Genomic DNA, 23,674 nt, shown 5'->3' with positions numbered 1-23,674 from the left:
ATTTTCTTGAGAAATGAAAAATTTTGTTCTTAAAACTTAATCTTATCCTCACTGCCTCGGACGCAAATGTGATAAAAACTTTTCAATGAATTGTAGTATCATGAAGATTTATTATTTTTTAACTGTCTTCATGCAACAAATTAAAAAAAAGTTATTTCTTATTTTTGGGCATAGCCGCCATATTTGGTCATTCCCAAGATGGAAGTACACAAGCCTTTTTCAAGTGCCTAAGTTCCCGAAAACGGCATTGGATGTTAATTGCAATGCAAACTATTGAAAGCAACACAAATTGTGCCCTTTTTTCCGGATAATTTGTAATTATTTTCTGGAAAAATGCAAAATTTAATCTTCATAACATTTTTTTTGTTTTAATTGATTTAGACTCTTAGGTGCTAAATACTGACTATTTTGCTTTTAGTGTAGTTTTTTAAGGATTATTAATTATTTATTACTATTTTATACTACAAATCCAAAAATCTACTTATTATTTTAAATTTTTCACTTTGTCGCCATATTTGATCGTTTGCACAATGGAAGTAGACTTAAACTTCCAGAAACAGAATTGGACGTTTATATCAATGTGTAATATTGAAAATAACATTAAATGTGCAAAAAGTTATGAATTTTTGAAAATTAACTATTACTTTCTGGAAAAGAAAGTTTGAAATTTTAATGTAAGCGTCCTTTAATATGTGAAAAAAAAAAAAAAAAAGATTATTGGCATTGGCCTATGTTTGGCGGATGTTGATTTTTGTTACTATGCATTACCTGGTATGCCGATTGATGCAACAAGTTAATCATATTTATACTGAAATTTAGCATTGCATTTTGCTCAATATGTTTCGTGTAACCTACTTATAAGAAAATAAAAAGTATTGTAAACCAAAAGCGGATGCTAAAAGGTTGCTGCAGGACTACAGCAAAATGCTATAATATTACGCGTCACATCAAAGAAACGCTAAAATAAGTTGAAAGTACTCTGTTTTCAACAAATAGTAAACAAATTAAAACAATTTTGAACAAAATGTTGAAAAAAAACTTTAGACAGAGAAACAAACGAACAGAGAAACAAACGTTGACAGAGAAAACAAACGAAAAAAAAACCAAGTTTTTTTTTTTTTTAAATCTAAGGGGAGAAGTTTCAGTTCTTCTGTATCGCTACTTTAAACAATTTTAATTATTCTGAAAATATTACTATTTAAACTTAAATTTTGAATGAAGCGAGTAACCTGGAATTTTCTAAAAAACAACCTGGAAAACCTGGAAAAGTCAGGGAACTTTTTTTAACCAAAAGTGTATGAACCCTGATTTTAATACAAATTAAATTGCTACATTACTAATAATTTCATGAATATAAAATGAAAAAGGAATGTAACATTACTCTGTTATATTATTGATGTACTAATACATCATTAAAATGCAGTACGTAACTTTTTAGTTATTTTTAATAACAAATGAACAATATTTTTATGGTAATATTTTTATATTGAAAATACCATAGGTGAAAAAATAAATATCAAAATATCATGATATTTTCAAAATAAATATCTGATATATATTGTGATATATATATCATGATATATATCAAGATATATATCAACAAACCCTGGTGTAGAGTGAAAAATATATATTAAATCTATCAAATTGAGTTTAATTGATAAATCATCTAATTGAAAACGGTAATAAGCATTCACCATTAGTAAATAATTTTTGAAAATAAAAACAAAAATCAATCATTAAATATTCATGAAACAATATTGAAGTTATAAAAGGATGTCTTAAATGATATCTGGGCTGTTCCATTGTGACGGGTGTGACATTCAGACACTATTTTTACTGGTTAAAGCAACTTTTTGAGCACTAAATCAGTTAACAAATCCTAACAAAGTATTTTAATCATGTTTAACTATGCATTTGCTTGAATAATTGAGTTGAAGTAAAACTGCAGGACTTTTCAATTTGTTTAAGGAAATTTTTGAAATCTTGTGACGTTTGCGAGACAAGAGTTTTCACATGCACTCATATTTCTAAAAATTCCTGTGAATATTTTAATGTTTCATGACTATAACATTTTTTTTAAATAAAAGGCATTCAAATGAAGCTTAATACATGATATTTATAATGAACTTAAAGTTTTTTACCAAAGGATTTTTTTTTTTTGTGCTGTGACGGGTGTGACAAAATTTGTGACACTTTGCAGATCTGCTACTTGGATGAGCATTTCTAAAAGAATAGTGATCAGTACAGGCAGGGTTGGCAAGATTTTGGACACTACGGTAAAAACCCTGGTTTTTATCGTCCTGTCCAAAAAACCTTTGTGTCCAAAACTATATTTTTAGAAAAATGATGTTCTGTGAGAAAACTCAAAAAACAGAATAAAATGCATCAAAGTAATGTTCTATATTGATCATTTGTTCAATGAGAACGTTCAACTTATTTATGCAGCTGATTTTAATCCAGTTACATTAAAGTTGAATTCTTGATTAAAATTTCAATTTGTATGCATGAGATTTTTTTTTTTTTTTGACATTAATTAGTAACCAAATTTCCTTATCCTTTTGCGTGTATGCAAATGAGAGCAGGGATAACAAGGGTTTTACCATCCTGGTCAAAACCCTTGTGTCCAAGTGTCCAAAACTACTTTTTGAGAAACTATATTTTGTGAGAAAATATCAAAAACAGAACAAAATGTGTCAAAATTATTTTTTTGACTATTTAATATATTTATTCAATGTGAACATTCAAGTATAAATATATATGTAACTTTTTTATGCAGCTGATTTTAATCTAGTTATGTAGAAATTAAAATCCTCATTAAAAATTTCAATTTGTATGCAGGAGTTTTTTTTGCTTCCATAAAATAAAATTTTTTCGACATTTATGCATGTGTGCAAAAGAAAGTGTTCAAAACATAGTGTAATAATTGACTTAAATGCAATAAATTACAATTTTTTATAGTTGCAGAATGTATTGTATTAATAATATGAATTAAAAAAATAATAGCACAAGTTTTATAACATTGTTTAATCATCAATTTCTCATTCTTTAATCTGTGATTTAAAAAATAATTTTCATTAAAACATCATGTAAAACTTATTTGCAAAAACCATTAAAAAAATTTAAGCTTTTTTTTTTTTTTTTTTTTGCACCTAGATATTGCACATTTAATAGTTTTTTGCTTCCATCTCCCAATTTCCCGTTTTTTTTAGGATTTTCTCTCGTTTTTGCAGTTTTTTCTGTCAATCATCAAAAGTTTAATTTTTCTAGTCTACCAATGTCAGAGAATAAGAATTTTTTCAATTAATTGCTCATTTTATGAAAATTAATTTTTTGGAAGCTTTCCACATTGCATGTTCAACGAAGCGCGTGCTTTGCCAAAAATTGCAGCAGATTTCAATCCTTTTGCATCTTGAAAATACTTCAATTAATTTGAAAGTCTGAAGTAATTTTAACATGTGCTATCCTATACCTACTTATTTTAAATTTTATTTTCATCATATATTGATTTTTTTTTTCGTAATTTAGTAATTAAATTTTTGTAGCAACTTTTTGGTAAAGACTGGGGAATGTACAAAACTTGAAGCAAATTCATTCCTTATTATTTGGTTTTTCCTTTGCAGTATGTCTGTCTTGCAACTTGCTTACATCTGCAAAAAAAAAAAAAAAAAAAAAAAAAATCACTTTAAATTTTATATTCATGTTATTTAAAAGCATAATTTAATAATTCTGTTATGAAGATATGTCGCTGGTGAATCACCTATATACCTCTAGTGGAATCTCCTGTTTTTGTTTCTTCGTAAGTTGGCAAGTATGAAATGGAGCTGAAATTGTCTTGTTAGTGTTGTGAGTTTCCTTACTAGTTACTCTACTAACTGTTAGTGAACTCTACTAACTGTTACATAAGGAAGTTTTTATGTAATAGTTATTGACAACTATTTTAAGCAAAATACTTTTAAATGAACATTTGAGAAAACTATTATCAAATACTCATTAATTAAACAATTAAACCTTATTAATATCTAAATTTATGCATTGCGAATAGTGCAGTGAATAAGAATTGATTAAATCACACTGCTTTGGCATAGTTTTGGACAGTTTAAGACAGTTTCTGACACTTTTGGGCAGTTTTAGATGGTAAAAACCACCTGTCCTAAACCCAACCCTGAATACAGGTGACATATTTGACAATAGTGAAAGTAAATTACATTTCATAAGGAAAAGAAACTAGTACTGAGTGTAAGTTTCAACAGGGTCATCTATTAGATTGCACATCTTTACTTATTTTTTTTTAATACGCTTTTTTTTATTAACTTCACCTGTATGTATGTATGTATCTTGCTACGGAATCTTGCAGCTCAAATTTCGCCCACTTCCTGCGATCGTATTCTTTTGAAATTTGGCACGCAGCCTCAGACGCGATGACAATGAAAAATTCTATAATCAAATTAATTAACTCTTTCAATTGTTACTTTCCTCAAATTTTAATCAATATTTTGGCATAAATCCAACAATGTGAAAAAGAGAAAATTAAAAAAATTACATTATAAAATGCTCCCAAAAATTATTTAAAAATATCTACTAAAACCTTTACTTTTTCTGCATCAGACAAAATTTGTTCCAATGTTCCAAAGTAATTAGAACATGAAATATAATTGTTTTTAATTAAAGTCATGTCAAAATTTAGTTGAGCCTTCAGTTGGAAATTCATTGCTGATCAGACCATTGTTGAACAAAACTTTTATTTAAATGCATCTCAAATTATCAAAGTAATATAAATATGATTTCCGAAAACATACATTGATGACTCACAGTAGCTTCGCATCGGGGTGCCCTTGTCTTAACTTTAAGATTTTTCCTCGCAATCGATTTATAAATAATTTCGTCGCCTGATAATTCTCCAACATAAGACTAAAAAACAGAAAAATAAAATAATAGTTTAAAAAACTAAAAAAACACGCTTTCGTATCAAAATGAACTAAAAAGTGAAAAATAATCTTTGGATGATAGTAGTTGACCAATCACTTAATTTTAATGTAATACAAAAAAGCGTGGGGGGCTTCTTATCAGTTGTCTTGAATTTCTTTCATTTGTTGTCCAAGCAAAAATGTAAATAGCACCCCACGCTTTTTTGTATTACATTAAAATTAAGTGATTAGTCAACTACTATCATCCAAAGATTATTTTTCACTTTTTAGTTCATTTTGATACGAAAGCGTGTTTTTTTAGTTTTTTAAACTATTATTTTATTCTTTTTAATGTTAATAAGCAGGGCCCAATACAGATTGATTTTACTACCGCTTTTCGGTACTTTCACAAAAATCAAGTTATAAAATCAGCAGCTTCACAAAACTAACTTTGAAAATCGACACATTCTAGAAACAATATTAAAAAAAACGAAAGTTTCACAAAAACCTGTGTTTTAAAATAGAAAACATGTTTTTCTGTTTAAAACATAGTTTACTCATAAAATAAAATGCTAAGATAATTTATATGAACAATCGCTTAGGTAACAGCTCTTTCATAGTATTAAACTCAAATTTCACTGTTTGTCACCAAATTGCTTTTAAGCAATCTTTTAGCATCAGTTTTAGGGGATGGTGTTTTCCTGAATTGTACACAGTACAAAGCTTTTTGAACTGAGATACAATGATATTTTCCCTATCTCTTAGGTCCCCCCCCCCAAAAAAAAAAGAAGTTCGAAATATTAGTTAATGACATTTGCACTTTTCAAACTAAAATTTAAATTGCTCTAATTTTCTGAGACAAAAACTAGAATGTGCCTATAAAGATCACAAAATCAATGCTGATAAAAAAAAAAAAAAACTTTCACAAAAATAGAATTTTGATGCAATACTTTCACAAAAATAGGTAGTGGGAAAGAAATCCTGGATTTGCCTCTGATAAGTAAACCAGCAACATAATACTAATAATGTAATGCTTTGTACTACATTCATTGCCTTGAGTGGTTAGTGAAAAGAAAAATAAAAGTTATATCAGCAAATAGTATATTATATCAGGTGTTAATACAATCTGACTGGGAGTAAGATATATATCTTACAACAACTGCAACTCAAATGCTATATAGCATTTGAGTTGCAGTGATAGCTAATTTTTACAATGTAAACTTTGTATTCTGTTCAGCTTAAACATTATCAGAGCTGCTTTCCCAAAAGTTATCACTTCTCTGAACTTCTTTTCTTCATTAATTCTAACTCGCAGACGATATTCTCTCAGACTACAGTGTTTGCTTCAATATACAGATCAATTCTTGTCATCTTCACTGCACAATTAAATAAATGAAAAGCAGTTTGATTTGACTTAACTTGATTTGACAATGTTGACTGCATTTAACCCCCCACAAATACGATTATCACATTCTATACAAAACAGGGTGATCCTGTTATGTCCACCCCGGAAAAAACCGCCAGAAAAAGCCTGGAAAAAGCCGTCCCAAACAAAATGTCATTTTGTCCACTTTTTCGGTAAACTGCAAATTTTTAGGTAAAAATTTGAAGTTCGAAAATGATAGATAATTATATAGATTCTTTCTATTCAAGTACTATTTTAATATAAAATAGCATACATAAATATGTAAATAGAAACTGCAGCAATTTTAGTCTTTTTGGGTCCCTTAAAAATTTTGGACCCATGGCTAACAGCCTAATTGGTCTGGTTGATAATTGAGCTCTGATTTTTTTTGTATAATACACTATGAATAAAAATTCCATTATTTGTTTTTCATTTGATCTATGGATGTAACTTTAATCCATGTCACAAATATTTCAATGTTATGTTTTAGAAATTTGAGCTCCTGCGCAAAAACTGATGCCCCGTAAGAAATGCTTTGGTGAAACGGATGCAACGTGAAAATGCAACTTCAGATCGTTTAGTTACATTCGATCCAATAAAAGATTAAACGTAAAATAAAATGTGTTAGCATCTCCCCCCCCCCCCCCCGCTGCACACACAACCCCACCCCAATTTCCCTGCTTTCCATAACAAAGAGGAACAAGTGAAGTCTTTTAATTACATCGTATACAATCACTAGGGCATTTTACGTAGAGGTCAAGTCCACCGAGAAGTTAATCGGGTAAACGGAAGAACATGGACCAACGGGACCCCACCTTACCCTAGCCTCGTCAAATAGTAACGCAGCTAAAAGGGAGCTAAGAAAATACAAACCTATACAGCGAAATAAATGCGGTATGCTGATCTTCTGACAACAAGCTTTAGCTGTAAACCATCTGAATTCTGTTTAACGTGTAAAAAAATCACCTAATAAAATAAGTAGTTTTTAGCTTCTGAGAACTCCTATGCAAACTAAGCTCTGACACGGACATCTTGGGGCTGCATAAAGTTGAAAAATTTCATACGACTTATTCATAAAAATGTATCGAATTTTTTTTTGGATTAAAAAAAAAATTGTTGCAAATGAGTAAAGTTACATGTTTCTGGTGCAAGGGATTAAGGGATAGGACATTTTGATTTTGCCTTTATGAACTAAGAGAGTCGAGCTTGTTGCTCTTTGTCATATAAGTTAAATAAAAAGGCTTCAAAAAGAAAATTAGCTGAACTTGAGATTAATAAAAAGTATGAAATATTAAAACTAACTGAAAATGGAAAAAGCCAGAGAATATTGGCATATAAGGAAATTCTAAAACTAAAGTGTGTAATATAATTAAAAACAAGGAAAAACTAACAAAATTATTTGAATAGTATTTTTAATTATTGTTTCACTTTCAGTATTATTAAACAATAAAAATGAGTTGGACAGAAAGGGTGAATTCCTCAGAAAATGAATACATAGTGCAAGAAATGACAAAAAAAAAAAAAAAAAAAAAAAAGTATTACCGCCCTTTATAAGTTGACCACCTGTCTAAGTTGACCGCTAAAGTACTGCACCGCGAGGTCAACTTACACAGGTTTCAGTGTATAAGCAAAACCAGGCCTCCGAGACAATCGGACCAAGTGTAATTAAAGTGCTTAAAAAAACGTATCTGGTAAATAAAAATACGCTAAATGAACTGAAATATGTAAAAAATAAAAAAAAAAAAAATTTGAAGTGAATTCGTGTGTAGTTCAGAAGAAACTAGCCAATTAATATTTGTCAATTAAATTTGATCTGCTGCCATATTGCTGGGCATTATCAGCAATTCACATTTCCAATGCTTTTTTTGTACTCAAGAAGCATTATAAAATTGAATGCAAAATAAACCTAATATTTATTTGTTAAGCTTTAGTAGTTCAAAAAAAAAAAAAAACCTCTTAAAACATTACGTTCTGTATTTATCTCTACTTTTTTGAAAATCCTTCTTCATATAAAAATGCTGTCTGAAAAAGTGATTTCCTGGAAAAAGTTATAAAGGTCACTAAATATGTCTCGTGGAAAAGGTCTGCATACTGATTTCTATTTGATAAGGATACAATGCGAACATTTATCGTTTGAAATCTGAAGACTTTTATTGTCCTTAAGTTAAAATTGCGGAATAAAACGCAAATGCGTATATTGACAAGGAACGATAAAATTAAAAATTTTAAAAACCTCCAATTGAGTCGCAATTGCAAAATCAAGAGGGAAAATTGAAAATCCTTTTAAAAGTCTTATATTATTAAAAGTCAAAGTCAAGTATTTTTTTTGCTATTAAATAGAAACTGGCAACATATAAAAGCTTTAAATCATTGCTTTTAATTTCCTTGTTGGCCAACAATGAATGGGGTCGTTTCCAAAATTTTAAAAGTATTTTTTTCTGAAAGAGCATGCTTAAAAACACAGGATCTGACCATTTTTTAAATAATTTGTTTAAGCTAAATGTTTAAAAAAAAAAAAAATGCTAAAATCTGTGTGCTTTCATTGTTTACATTTCTTGCCGATGACATCACAAATGATGAAATGCCATTCTGTGTTGCCATTCAGAGAGCAAAATATTTAATTCGCATCTTTACTCACATGTATTAGCAACTAATGAGCAAGAGAATGCTCAAGACTAATAACCTCCAAATGCAATAACCTAATTAAATGTATGACTAGAAATGCATGATTAAAAAATAGTTGAAGACAACTTAAAAATAAAAACCAAATTTATTTGGTAAATTTAGTAAAGTTAGTTAAATAAAATTAAAAACATTTGAAACAACGCGAACTAGAGCTGAGCTATATCAATCTATTATCTATTAAAGAAATAACCCCCGCATCGTTACTTAAAAGCAAACGAGAGCTCGAGTCAACTTGCCAGAGAGAAAACACCGAAGAAGTCAATTTTCTACTCGAAACATTTCCTTTTATCCTAAGTGAACTCATTTGCATGCGGACGCCAAATCACCTTCTGATACACGCCAGCAAAGCACCTGGCCAATGAGCATCGGGCACGTGCCGATCTGTTACGATTCATCACCGATTACGTAAAGGTCGTGACGTCATAGATCGGCGACTGCACGTGCGAGATACGTCTTCAGGCATCCGCATTAGAAGAAAGAAAAACATCGCTGAAAATTTATCAATGATAGGCAAGTGACTGATATTATGGTGGGATAAGTGGTGAGATGAATTCGTTAATTATTATATAAGGCAGCGGTTCCCAACCTTTTTCTCTTTGCGAACCCCTTGGAACAGGCAAAAAAGTTCGCGAACCCCCTGATGTTGAAATTAGTAACATGTAAGAAACAATAAAAAAACAGCATGTTTGCTTTCCATTTTTTGCAGCATTTGATTGCAATAAACAAAAATATAATTGTAAAATATCATTAAGTGCAAACATTAATAAAAATTTAAAACTACATCTACAAGAAAAATTATAAACAAGAAGTTTTATAAAGCAACTATTTTTTTAAGCATACTTTAAATTGGGGAAAAAATCCTTAATGCGATATTTGTGGCTGTTTGACGGAACAAAGAAACTGAAAGTTAGGTTCAATGTCTGACAGTTTGAGTCTTAAATCAGGCTCTGCATTCAATCTGCTTCGGTATTTATCTTTGAGATAAGTATAGGAGGAAAATCCTTTCTCACACAGATATGTTGTACAAAATGGTAATAAAATTCGAATTGCTTTTTTGGACAAAACGGTATAGTCATTTCTTACACTGAGCCAGAAGTCAATTAACGAGAGCTCTTTAAAGGTAGTTTTCAATGAATTATCACAGGATAACTCGATGAGCATTTCCTTTTCAGGTAATGTCAGGGTGTTCTCTAAGCATGGATTTCCTTCAAAAGGATTCCGTATCCAGTTGTTTGAGAGAGGGACGTTACGCCTATTAGGAAAAATACTCGTCAAAAGTTAGTTCAAGATGTTGCAGATGTTCACATACATTTCTTTTAACGCTTTCATCAAGTTTCATTGAGTTTTCTGATAAAAAACTACTAAGAGAAGTGAAACAAGAAAACTCACCCATTTCCAGGCATTGGATCCAGAAATTCAATTTTTTTACCATAGCTTCAATTTTATCATATACAACGAAAATATTAACAACTGCACCTTGCAAGGATAGATTTAATTCATTTAATTTTGAAAAGATGTCAGCTAAATATGCAAGCCTTTGCATCCAAAGAGGATCGAATATGCAAGTGGACAAGTGAAATGGATGATCAACAAAAAATGCTTGGACTTCTGACTTCAATTCAAATAAGCGTGTCAAAATTTTGCCACGGGAAAGCCATCTAACTTCTGTGTGAAGAAGTAAAGTAACATGAAAGCTTCTCAATTCCTCACAAAGCGCGTGCTTATTCTATCAGTTTTAGTGACTAAAAGTACTACTTTTGACTGAAGGAAACAACCCCATTCGGTTATCAATCGCGTGAATAAAGGCTTAGCCGTTATTAAAATCTGCTTTTAAAAATGTCGAAATTTGAATTTTATGAAAGATAGAAGTTCCAAACACATTTCATCAGACGCGGGAAAAAAAATCTCTTTACTTTGGTATTAAATTAAAAATTTTTTAACTATGTTTTCACTGCAAAAATCGCGAAAAACATTTTAGAGGTTTTTAATTAATATCTTCGTTAATTAATGTCATCCAAAGACGCAACCTAGCTAAAAACACCCTCGATCAACTCTCCTTTCGATTTTTTTTTTAAAAATAAAGCTGCCCATCCGTTTTGGCTCTAGAGTGCGACAGACAGATACACACACATAAACGTCAAACTTATAACCCCCTTCCTTTGTGTGTCGGGGGTTAATAATGCAACATTAAAAAGCACAGTTGTGCAGGAACACTACAGACACGTGTTTCTACGTTACAAGGAACGCCTTAATCAATGCAAAAATTTGAGCTTATGGATGAATAGATATCCGATAAATCGGAGCAAAACCCTTTGGAACGGCTGGAGTTGAATCTTTTATCGGATCGTGTGTATCTCATTCATGAGATTCATATTCACCATGAGCTCAAATTTTTGCGTTGATAAAGGCGTTCCTTGTACGCCGAATTTCTTGTCTGCACTGTTCCTGCACATTTGTGCTTTTTAACGCTGTTTTTGTTTGCCTTTATTTTTAATCATAAATGTATTATTTCCTTCATATTATAAAATTGGCAAAATAGCATTATAACACAGGGGTGCCCACCTATGGAGGGTCATGGTTCAGACGGCACCATTAAAAATTTTAGGGGGTTGTTTTAAGGGGTATTTTCTCTTTCTATAGGAACTTTTTGTTTTTCGGCTGGGGGTCTTAACAACATTTAGGGGGTGGGGGGTGCGCCGTTAATCTCAATAGGGGGGAGATTGTATAACGGGAGCTCAGATTATTAGAAAATGCATATATATTTGAATAATTGCAAATTGCCTATCTCTACTATATCAGTAATGTAACTGATTCACGTGCTTTAAGAATTACTGCAGAACTTAGAATTGGATAGGGAGAATGTCCATCCGTCTCAATTTTTCAGGCTGACCAAATTCATTTGAAAAGGTAATTCAATTAATGATGAATTTATTTTTCGAAGATCTTCTAACAATTGCTTTACAACAACATAAGGAGTATTTAGCACGTTTGGGAACAAATAATAGACGTATTTAGCGTTTATCAAAAGTCTAGAACATTGTGACTGCAAAAATCCAGTGAAAAACACACGAACACAATGAAGAAGTATGCTTTTGTTTTTCCAGTAACTAAAATAAAATATTTAGATTTCGGATGTTTAGTTCTGATGTAAATTAGTATGCTAATTAATTAATATGTTGAAGTTTGCTGATCGTTTATTTAGTACATTTGATATAAAGTTATCTTACCAACCCACTAGTACTCTCATTTTAGAATTATGAGAGGGAGGGGGGATATGTAAAAGGTCAAAATGTCGCGTAAAAATTAATAAGTGAAGGGGGGGGGGGGTTCACAAGCGGTTTCTTTATAATATCTGATACCAGGGTCCACCGACTGATGACAGGCCTTTTTGTTAAGCAAATTGTGATTTTAAAAAAAGGACAAAAAAAAAATTGAAGTGAAAAACAACACGTTTTCTTTTTTCTTGCAAAATTATATTATTTTAAGGATTTAAAATTTTTACTCGTTTCATACTTTTGTGCCATTCTAATTTTGCCCCATTGCTTTTAAATCACGTGTAGCTAACATATAACTTACGCTTGACGATTCTACAATGACTTTTTTACAACCCTTTAGCAATGAACCATCGGACAAATGAGGCTTAATTACTCCTTTCAGCGCTTTCTCAGAGGGGAGAGAAGAGAGAAAACATCTTTGCTTCCGGATTCGCATTGCAAATGCAGCGACATCAGCATTGGCGATTTAGTGCCTTTTCGATCATTCAAGCTTTTCCCAAACTTGTCTCGCCAACCTGTTCCTGGATGTCGACTTTTTGGTCGAACCACTATTCCGTCAGGGGTCGAAACATATGTTACATACGTTTCTACCGAAGTGGGACATCTTTGCGTGTGAAATATCTTTGGCGCCATCACATGAAAAATGTTTAAAGCCAAAAGAGCGATTGCGTGCCGAAACGCGACAACTTCCCAGCCAAACTAATCACCTGACCTGGGAAACATCGGGTGCCAAGCTTATCTCATTGAGACATTTGCTGTCGCTCCCTCCATTAGTATTCTTTTTCAATGGTTCAAACAGGTGTGTGACGCATTAAGTCCAATAGTTGAAGGAAGCTGTTCATTCTTTCTTATTCTGGCTTTCAAATAGTAAAGTAGGTTGTGTTTGATGTATTGATAATTGTGCTTTTTTAAAATTTTGCTTAATTGTTTGTTTTTCAATAGATGTTCTCATATTTTAATAGTTATAAGAGTTTATTTTTTAAAAAAAATTTTGTGCAAATTTTCAAGAGTGCTTATTGAAATTTTATAATGACCTTTTTAACCAAGCTTTAAAGAAAAAAAAACATGACTGAAGCAGGGACTTCAAAAATTATTTCTTTGTACTGCTTCAATTCATTTCAGAAGCCTGGACATGATTATTACAAGAGAAACTTAAGAAATGTGAGTAATGTATCAAAGCATCATAAGGAAGTGATTGAAGGCTATAAAATATGTGATACTTGCCGCAAAGCTGTGCAAAAATTACCTTTAGTTACCTCAGATTATAAAGAAAGTTCAGATGAAGCTCTGAGTGAAACAGATCATGAGACTGAAATTTCAACTCCAGAAAAGTTTAAAGCTATTGAAATTTTAAATGAAAGTGTTGGAGTAATTAATGAAACTCCCATAAAAGAAGTAACCCCAGACAAAATTAACTAAGATCACTGAAGTTTTAGGAACTCAACTATTTGGTTTAAGCTCAAAAAAATCAGATGATCTCATAAAGTTCGATTATGATAGTGAAATAATTAGCCGACTTAAAGAGAAATTCTTCAGTACAACTGACAAAAGCTTAAAACTTCAAATTTTAACAACACTTCCAGAAAGTTGGACCTTAAAGCAAATAGAAAGCGAATTTAAAGTGACAAATTTCATTGCTAGAAAAGCTAAAAAACTCATGAAGGACAAAGGAATAATGCCTGCTCCTGATCTAAACCTGGAAAGGCATTAAGCCCAGAGACAGCGAATCTAGTGAAACAGTTTTATGAATGTGATGAAATCAGTCGTCAGATGCCTGGTAAGAAAGACTTTGTTTCTATTCAAGTGGATGGAAGAGCAATTCATCTCCAAAAGTTTTTAATTTTAAATACCTTAAGAGAATCTTATGTGCTATTCAAAGAACATTATCCTGATAAAAAAATAGGCTTCTCCAAATTTTGTGAACTTCGTCCGAAAAATTGTGTTCTTGCTGGATCAGTTGGAACACATTCAGTTTGTGTATGCGCTATTTACCAGAATGCAAAATTGATGATGGCTCAGTGTAAGTTACCAGAATTGATTAACAGGGACTAACCAATCAAAACTTGTAAAGACTCTTAGTTTAATGATTTGCGAAATTCCTACAGACAAGTGTTATTTTCGTCAATGTAACAGCTGTTCAGATACTAATAATTTGAAATATCTTTTTGAAGATTCGTTTGAGAAAAACAGCATTGATACTGTAACATACAAGCAGTGGATGCAAATTGATAATATTACTGCACTTGAAGCAATAACAAAACAAACTGATGATTTCTTAAATTGTTTGTTTGATAGCTTACCCGAACTGCTGAAACATTCTTTTATTGCTAGCAAACAATCTGCTTATCTTAGATATATGAAAAAAAATCTGGTTGAAAATCAATGTATTGTATTATGTGATACTGCTGAGAACTACTCTTTCATTCTATAAGATGCTGCACAAGGATTCCACTGGAACAATGCACAGGCAACGATACATCGTTTTGTTGTATACTACATGGAAAATGCCATGTTACAGCACCACAGCACCTGAATTTAGCTATTATCTCTGATTGCATGTCCCATGATACAGTTGCTGTGCATTTGTTCCGGAGGCTTATGATAGCATACTTAAAGCAAAAATTGCTGCTAAGAGTAAACAAAATTCATTATTTCTCAGATGGAGCTACATCCCAGTACAAAAATAAATCGAATTTTGTAAACCTCTGTCACCATACTGCAGATTTTTCTATTGAAGCAGAATGAAATGTTTTTGCATCATACCATGAGAAAAATGCTTGTGATGGTATAGGCGGCACAGTTAAGCGATTCGCTGCACCAGCAAGTCTTCGTATGGTCTATAATGAACAGATTATGACCCCCCGTCAATTATATCAATGGTCTAAAGACAATATTAAAAATGTAGATTTCATATACTCAACAGAAAAAGATTACGAAAAAGAATTAGCATTTCTGAAAACAAGGTTTGAAGAAGCCATAACAGTGAAAGGAACTCAACAGTTCCACAATTACAGACCAAAAACAAAAGCACAGTTTTCGTTAAATATTACTCCTTTTCACAACACACAAAAGAAGAGATAGTAAGCAAACATGATGATGCTGATGATTTGGACTTGAATGATATAGTTGGTTTTGTAACATGTGTATATAATAATGAATGGTAGCTAGGTTATGTTTTAGGAATTGAAAATGAGGAGGTTAAAGTAAGTTTTTTACAACCTCATGGACCTTCTCCATCCTTTAAGTACCCTCATATTCCTGATGTATTGGTAGTAAATAAAACAGAAATAGGAAATACTAACCAAAGTTGACCCTACAACACAAATTAGAAGGGTTTATAATCTCTCAGAATCTGAAAGTTCAAATGCGAGTAAAAAGCTTCTTTCCAAACTGAGGAGATGAAAGACTTATCTGCACAAGGTATTTTTATGTATCGAATTCTACTTTGTGTTTATACATTTCAAAATTACATCCTCAAAGTTTCTGTGCTAGTTCTGTTTACTGAACTTGAAAGGAATAAAAGATAACCAAAATTTAAGATTTTTTTGAAATTTAAAGGTTTTTTAATTAATTGAATTATTCATAGTTTTACTACAAAATGTTTATAATATTATTTAAAAAAACTAAAACATGTATATTTTGAAATAAATTTAAATTGTTAAAAATAGTTTTGTGCATTAAAAAAAGAATTTTTTTATTTATTAATTGTTTTTTTAATTTTTAAACAAAAATGCTAAGTAGCACCATTGCATTATTTGCTATAACTGCTGATCCCATCATGTCCCCACTCTGAAATTTTTATCATTAATCAACTAAAACATATTTAAAAAAAAAATTTTTTTTTTCAAAATTTTTAAAAGACACTAACTTAAAAAAATTAAAATATAAAATTTAAAATTAGAAAAAAAAATTAAATGCAAGAAAAATATGCAAGTTGCGTGTCAAATTAAATCTTATGCAATTCTCTTTGAAATGAGCTATTAACCAACTGTATTGACCCCATACAACTAAAATTGTAGCATTTTTAAGCACAACAGATGAGTAAAAAAAACGTGTTTTTTTACAGATTTAAAAGATTAATAACTCATTAACCAAAAGAGATTAATTTTTTTAAAAAAGTGGATCTGAATTTAGAATGTCAAACAGTATAATCCCTGAAATTTTCATGAAAATCTGAGGTGGTAAATTTGAAAATAATTTTTTTTTTGGTTGATTTGACATGGAATGACCCTAAACAATCCTTCACTTCAGGGACAGATCTGGAACTTTCGGGTTTCCACTACAAATCTCAACATGCCCTATACGTTTTGTCAACTCGTATCAGAGATGCCCATTATATTTGAAGTCGCTATGTAAATTTGAACAGGATTAAAACTTTTTTTCAGCACAAATTCAAAGTTCACTGTTGGAACATGGAATATCATACTGTTCCTTCACGGCTTTTACAAAATGAATCGAAGAGGTCAAACCAAGTGCTTTATTTTAATTATTATAATTTAAATTAAATTTAACCTAAGGTTAAGAAAATTGCCGTAGGTTTGACTCCATTCAACAACATGACCAAAGGGTGCTCGTGATCAGAAATTTTCAAAAATCTGGGGTTACCGTTTCTGAAAATTTAGGACTGACAACACCTTCGAAACCTGAAAAAGTATTTTTAAAAAAAAATCTTAAAAAATAGTTATTTCTATGATTTTTGTATGCAAATTTGAATTTTTTTATTTGAGGAAGGGTTGGAGTGTTGAGCTTCCTCATAGTTTCTGAAAATTGCAGACCTGTTTTCAGAAAATGATATTTGAGTCCCTTCCCCCTGGCCATGACCCTCCCCCCCCCCCCTCCAAATGAAATCCTGTATCCGCCCCTGAATGCAGCATCTTCCAGTTTTGGAAAAGTAGCTGAAGAACCATCGGTGACACACTGCAGAAAAACCAACTGCTGTTTTTTTCCCCAAAGTTTCTTAGAAACAGAAAATATATGCTTACAAATTTTTTTTCATGAAAACATGCATTTGTATTTTACAGGATTTGGGGTAATTTGTTAAACCGCCACCCTCGACTTCTACCAACTTTCAGTCTGTCACTTAGGTTGGCGGTTTAACAAGGTTGGACTGTACCTTACTTTTCCTTTGAGTGAAAGTAAAAACTGTGTTGATTAGTATTCAATGATCAATTATAAATTATTTATATATCGTCGCCTCAAAGCAACAATAAGATATCTTAGTGTTATTTCTGGGACTAGATATCTTACTGTTGCTCCGAGTCCACGACATATTTGAATACAATATATTTTTTCTTTTGTTTTTATTTTCTATTCTTATATTCGTATACCCTTCTGTACTTATGTTTACTCTTTCTTTAGTTTTATGAATTTCTGTGTGTTTTATAATTGACAGAATAATAAAATTGTGCTACATTTGCTGATTTTCGAGTATTTTGCATTTTAATTATGTGATTTGTTTGTTGAGAAGCTTTATTACCTTTTCAGGATCAACAAACATATTTTTCTTATGGTTTGGATTACGATGAGTTTGGCCCCTCATGCTGGCAAAAAGAGGAAAAAATCAAACTCAAAGCCACATTTACAAATGTAAGTTGTTTTTTTTTCCACTTTGGAAAAAATTGCTCTCTGTAAACAAACCTTTAACAAATTATTTTATAACATGAACCCGTTGCAAAATATTTTATTAAAATAGATTTTTTATTGAAAATAACCATATTGCAGTTCCCTACAAGTTCAATTATGTCAAATAATTCAGACCATGACACCCATCATCTCTGATTTTATTAAAACTTGTTGTAGTATGTATCTGGGTCAGGTTTTTGACGTCAAAAACCAGTTTTTTGGTGTGAACTGTCAAAAACTACTCAAAGTGTCAAAAACCTGTCGAATTCCCAGATTTTTGTCAAATATAGTCATTAGTGTCATTTTTTCAAGCACAAGATTTCCTATTAATTTATTACTTTTAATTTAGCTTTTTTTTTTATCATAAACTGCTTTGCTCAATTTTTTTTGTTAGTTTTTTTACACAATTATGTAAATCTGAAATTAAAAATATGCATTAATCAGTGCGTAGTATGAAACATTTTCCTTTTTTCTGATCAACTTAAATGTTTAACTTGGTACTTGCAATCTGTATATAAAAATTGTTACATTATAAATAATTTATAAATATAAAATAAAAAAGGAATATTATATTACTTCACGATATTAGTAACGTAAAATTAATGTAATGAAGATTATATAATTTTTAAATCATATAAATAGAACATATTACTTTTTGGTTATTTTTAATGATAAATGAACAATATTAATATGATAGATATAATTTTTATGTTGCAAATATTGTAGTTTGAAAAATATCAAAATATCATGTTCTTTTCAAAATAAATATCAAATATATACGAGGGGGGACTCAAAAGAAACATAACTAATGGTGCGATGCCAATCCTAGACATAGTAGAGTGTTCTCCAGCTAGATGGCTCAAGTAGAGACCTTTACAAACCAGCTGTGCAAGTGGCATCAGTTTAGTTGATAACGTCGGATCGTAGTGTTGGTTTTCTCAGGTGTTGTTGCTTTCTGCCTGCTAACTCATTATGGCAGATTTCAAAGAACAAACTGTGAGCTTGAAATTTTGCTTCCTGCTTGAAAAGTCGGCTATAGAATAGCTTACTAAATGCTTCAACAAGCTTTCAACAACGATGCTCTGAGCCGTGTTACACAAGTTTTCGAGTAGTTTGGGCGCTTTAAACGTGGTAGCCACGAATGTTAAAGATCATGCTCTCTCTGAATGCCCTTCAACGTCTCGAAATAATGAAAATGTTGAAAAAAATCAAAGAGAGTCGTCGTTTTACGACTGACAAAACTTAAGAAGAAACAAGAGTGAGTTGGATCTCTCACAGACGATTAGAAGAATGGTTCCTTCACAATGATAACACTCCCGTACACACAGCCTTCACTATTAACCGCTACTTGGCCTCTCAGGGGTGGCTAATTGTTCAACAACCCCCTTATTTGCCAGACCTAGCCCCCTGTGATCTTTTTCTCTCCCCGAGGATGAAAAGAAATCTGAAAGTGAAGCGTTTTGATGATGTTGAGGCTGTAAAAACTGCTTCGCAATGGGCACTGAACACGATCAAAGTTAGAGTTCCTGGGGAGCTTCTAACAGTGGGGAAAAAAGAATTAACAAGTGTATTGCATCTAAGGGGGAACACTTTGAAGGAGACTAAAGAAATTTGAATAAACTAATAAATAAATATTTTAGAACAAAAATCCGGTTATTTTTGGGTTCCTCCTTGTATTGTGATACATGTCATGATATATATCGGCAAACCCTGCCCCTAATTATTAATTATTTTCCAGGTGAAAGATTTTTTTCTCGCGTCTTTCAAAAATTTATAGTCAGCAAATAAAATTATTTCAACAAAGAATGTTGTAATATGTTAAAGTCATATATAAATTATGAAAAACTAAACTACTGTGTCAACGAATGGAACTTAGCAAGCTTTTTTTGACGAAAAGTCGTTTGAGGATTTCGTTGAAATCTAGCTCTCGGAGTAAATCACTTTCAATACTAATTAGGGTGAGCTTTGATAGCTGGTTTTGTCCCATCATAGTTCGGAACCTGTTCTTTATAATTTTCATTTTTGAAAACAAGCGCTCAAAACTAGCGACCATCAAACAGGGGTTTGTCCAGGATTTTTCACAGGGTCCGTTTTTTGTGAAAAATAAAATAATTTTGTGAAAAGTGAATTAATTTTGAAAAAAATCAAATTTCAAAAAAGAAAAAAGAAAAAAATTTTTTTTTTTTGTTAAATTAAAATTTTAGAATTTAGATCAGGCACAAACTGCATCATTCAAACTTAAAGTAGAGTGTTTTTCTCTTCTATGTTGAGAATATCATTTTGGGGTATATTTCTAGTATTTAACAGGGGGGGGGGGAGCATAGCTCACTCAAGTAGCAATATTTATCTACCATTCTACATCATGTTAAATTATACTAATAATATTTCTGTACAGCATTTAAATTAATTGTAACAAAATAAATAAATAAAATTCAGATGGGGGGGGGGGGGGGTTCAGCATTTAACTTTTTGACCCAAGACACTTTTTAAAAGCACAGAATTTCGTTTAAAACTTATTAATTCCGTGATTTTAACAAAAGTAAAAAGAGATTTTATTTGTTTACTTCTTAACAAAGCGTATTAAACATCAAAAATTCAATAAATCGGATTCCCATAGCGGACTTTCTACGATAAACATATCATTGAAGCAAAAATAAAATTAAACCATCGATTCAGCATTTTAATTTTTGACTCGCAAAGAAAATGGAATTTTGCTTTAAAAACTTGAAATGCGTGTTCTAACAAAAACTTTTCATTTATTTGCATCCTAATAAAGCGAAGTTAGCTTGAAAAAAGAACAAAATATGATTCTTATAGCGGATGTTAAAAGATTGTATTTTTCAAAATGTAGACATTTAAAGAAAAAAAAACGGCAAGTAAAACAGTTTATTTAAAGTTGATTAAAGTTCATCATCCTTTTTAGCATCGAAAAATGAAACCGATATAATTTTCTCCCAAAATAAGTTAAGCATTGCACAGCAACATAAAAACGCAAATATTGACAATCTGGTAAAATGATGAGAATATTTTTTAAGAAGTCATAAAGGTTTAAAGCCAGACGCTAAATGCTAAATGGCTAAATGCTAAATGAGTGACCACAACATGGTACAAACACTGATAATTGGTTCTTCTGCTGAATAAGAGCCTGCATGCCCTTGTATTTGCCACTCATAATTGCAGCATTGTCGTACGATTGCCCGGGACAATCAAGAATATCAATTTGGTAGTCACCTAAAAATTGTAGTAAAGCTTTTGATGTGGCTTCACCAACATGGTCACAGTTTGGTAAAAAAGTAAGAAATCGTTCCTTTAGTATCGATCCTTCAATGTATCCATGGGTGCAAGACCTTCCGTCTTAGGACGGATTTCCGTCTTGGACAAAATTTCCGAGACGGAGGTCGAGACGGAAAGAAATTCGATGACTTTCCTTCAGTTTTTACTTAAAAAATAAAAATTGAGTGTTAGAAAAATATGCTTTAATATTACTGGACCGTTCCATAACCACGAATTTACATCGACATTTTCTCGAATTTCCGCCATGGGCTTGTTTTGTTTGCGTGCTTTTGTAGGAGTGGCTTTTAAACTCGCGCCATTTGACTTTTTTTATGTTGCTCTGTTATTTCCAACTGCAAACCGCAGAGTTGCTCGCTATTCTCCCTGATTTTTCGAATTAATCGTCTCTTATTTGAAAATTTAGCCTTGTCTCTTGCATTTTTGATCATCCTTTCATTTTTTCTTCATTTGCGGTTTTTTTTTTGTAAACTTTATACGCATAAATGAAAATTATGTGCGCTCTTAAAATGTCTTAAAGTTGAATCTGAACCACCGATTGAAAGTGATCGCTGGCGGAATGAAATGTTTACGCCGCAGCAAAGGGCGTCCACATACCAGGTAAAACGGAAACTATCAGGGATTTTGAAGATTTTAGTCAAAATGGGAATTTTGGAAAGAATGGGGGGAAAATTTCAAACTGGTTTGAAACACCAATGGACAACTGTTCCTGCATTTTTGACATGTTTTTGATAAAATATTCTAAAACTTGAGAAATCACTAAATTCTACTGTCTTTCAATCTAACACTAGCTAGAATGGAAATATGGGGGCGGGGGGAGCGCAAAGGGAAACGAAGAAAATAACGGCAGCACGAGTTAGCGAAAAAACGCTGCTCTTGCAATAAGTAAGGGTAAGTCCGCAAATTAACCCATGATACTGTGGTCTTAAAACGTTTATATTTTGGACAATCTAAGAGGGGGGGGGGGTTACTCAAGGGCTCTGGAATAAAATATCGATAAACTGAATCGAAAGCCATTTTTGAAGATAGGAGTGGTTCAGGCTTTCTCCTTTGCAAACTATTAAAAATTAAGTCAAACATGATTAGGCTGTTTTAATGATGTAAAAGTGGGGAGGAGGAGGTTAAAAAGAAAAGAAAAAAAAAAAACGGAAACTGGAGTCCTAAAAACATTAATTTAGGCAATCATTGGTGAATTTATGAGAGATGGTTTTGGTTTTCTAATCTGAAAATATTTTGTAGCTGATGTATTAAAAACTATTTGAGGCTATACTTAAATGACCTAAGGAAGTTGAGTCTATACTAAAATGACTTAATGGAGTTGGGGGAAAATTTCTCCATGCTGAAGTAGTGAAATGCTATTTTGGCCTTTTTTGAGTGAGTTAAGAGTTGGGGAATTCGGGCAGGGTGGCGACAGATCAGGGAAATCAGGGAGATCAGGGAAAAGTCAGGGAACTTTATTAATCAGGGAAAAGTCAGGGAAATATCAGGGAAATTTGAAAAAATTGCAAAAAATCAGGGAAATTTGATTTTGTGAAGAAAAAAAAAATTTTTTTTTTGCTTTGCAAAATTAAGTACTTTAATTCCCTACGCACTTTCCGCCAATTATCTGTTCAAAAAAAAAAAAGTAAAATTAATGAGGTGCAATTATACACTGCCGCATATTTGTGCGACTTTTTTCCTCAACGTCGAAGTATTGAATCTTACTTATTAACCACAGGATGAACTTCCTAAGATTGCTTCTGTGTCTGTTAAGTTGTTCATTTTATCTTGCTTGAAATTTCCTTTTAAGCTTTCAATGCTACGTAAAATAAACAATCATACAGGCAAAGAGAAAGCCTTCATTAATGCCTTAGCTCCTTTGCCTTTATTCCATTGTCTCGAAGTAATTAGCGTACTGTAATCACGATTTCAAGAAGAAATCTTTGGTTTTTGAATTAATGCTGATAAAAGCTTAAAAGTTATTACTTCTTCGCGTTTTTAATTTAATTGCTAAATTTGAACTAAACCTTGTTTTTTGCCGTTATACTATTTTTTGTCACCGCAGATTATAAAGGTTTTCTTTTCTTCAGGCTTAAGTGATTCTTTAATTTTATAACCAAGTTGTATTCTTCTTTTAAATATTTTAAAATTGACTAATTGCTTTTTTTTCTTTTATTTCAAAGTTGTTTGTTACAAAAGCAATCTAAGATTTTTTTTCATTACGTACTGTTAAAATCATTTGAAATAGAGTTAACTTGTGTGCTTAAGTAAATATCTTTTGTCGGATGTCTTGCAGGGTTGGCCGGCTTGGACCCAATTGGGTTGGACCTAATGGGGTTTTTTTGAAAAAACCCATTTAAAAAAAACCCATTATTTAGCCCACTTTTGGGTTTTTTTAAATTTTTTGAGAAGTTTTTTAAAAAAGTAATTAATTTAAATACTTTTACAATTTAAACTTCTATTTTATTTATTTTTCACCACAGAATTTGGACATAAAAAAATGAATTTTGAAC

The 23,674-nt window shown here is 31.5% G+C and overlaps 1 protein-coding gene across 1 annotated transcript in view; it reads left to right on the top strand.

Moving 5' to 3' along the window:
- LOC129230774 (mucin-17-like) overlaps positions 1-23,674 on the top strand; it is a 506,717-nt gene that overhangs the window by 140,341 nt on the left and 342,702 nt on the right. Inside the window, exon 3 of the mRNA XM_054865195.1 lies at positions 17,754-17,855. Within this exon, the coding sequence (XP_054721170.1) occupies positions 17,776-17,855 (80 nt within the window). The 5' untranslated portion in view covers positions 17,754-17,775. The remainder of the gene's footprint in view (positions 1-17,753; positions 17,856-23,674) is intronic.

Source organism: Uloborus diversus, chromosome 1 (genome assembly GCF_026930045.1).
Source record: "Uloborus diversus isolate 005 chromosome 1, Udiv.v.3.1, whole genome shotgun sequence".
Classification (NCBI taxonomy): Eukaryota; Metazoa; Arthropoda; class Arachnida; order Araneae; family Uloboridae; genus Uloborus; species Uloborus diversus.
The sequence above is the reverse complement of the archived record's forward strand: the minus strand, read 5'-3'. Positions and strand labels throughout refer to the sequence as shown.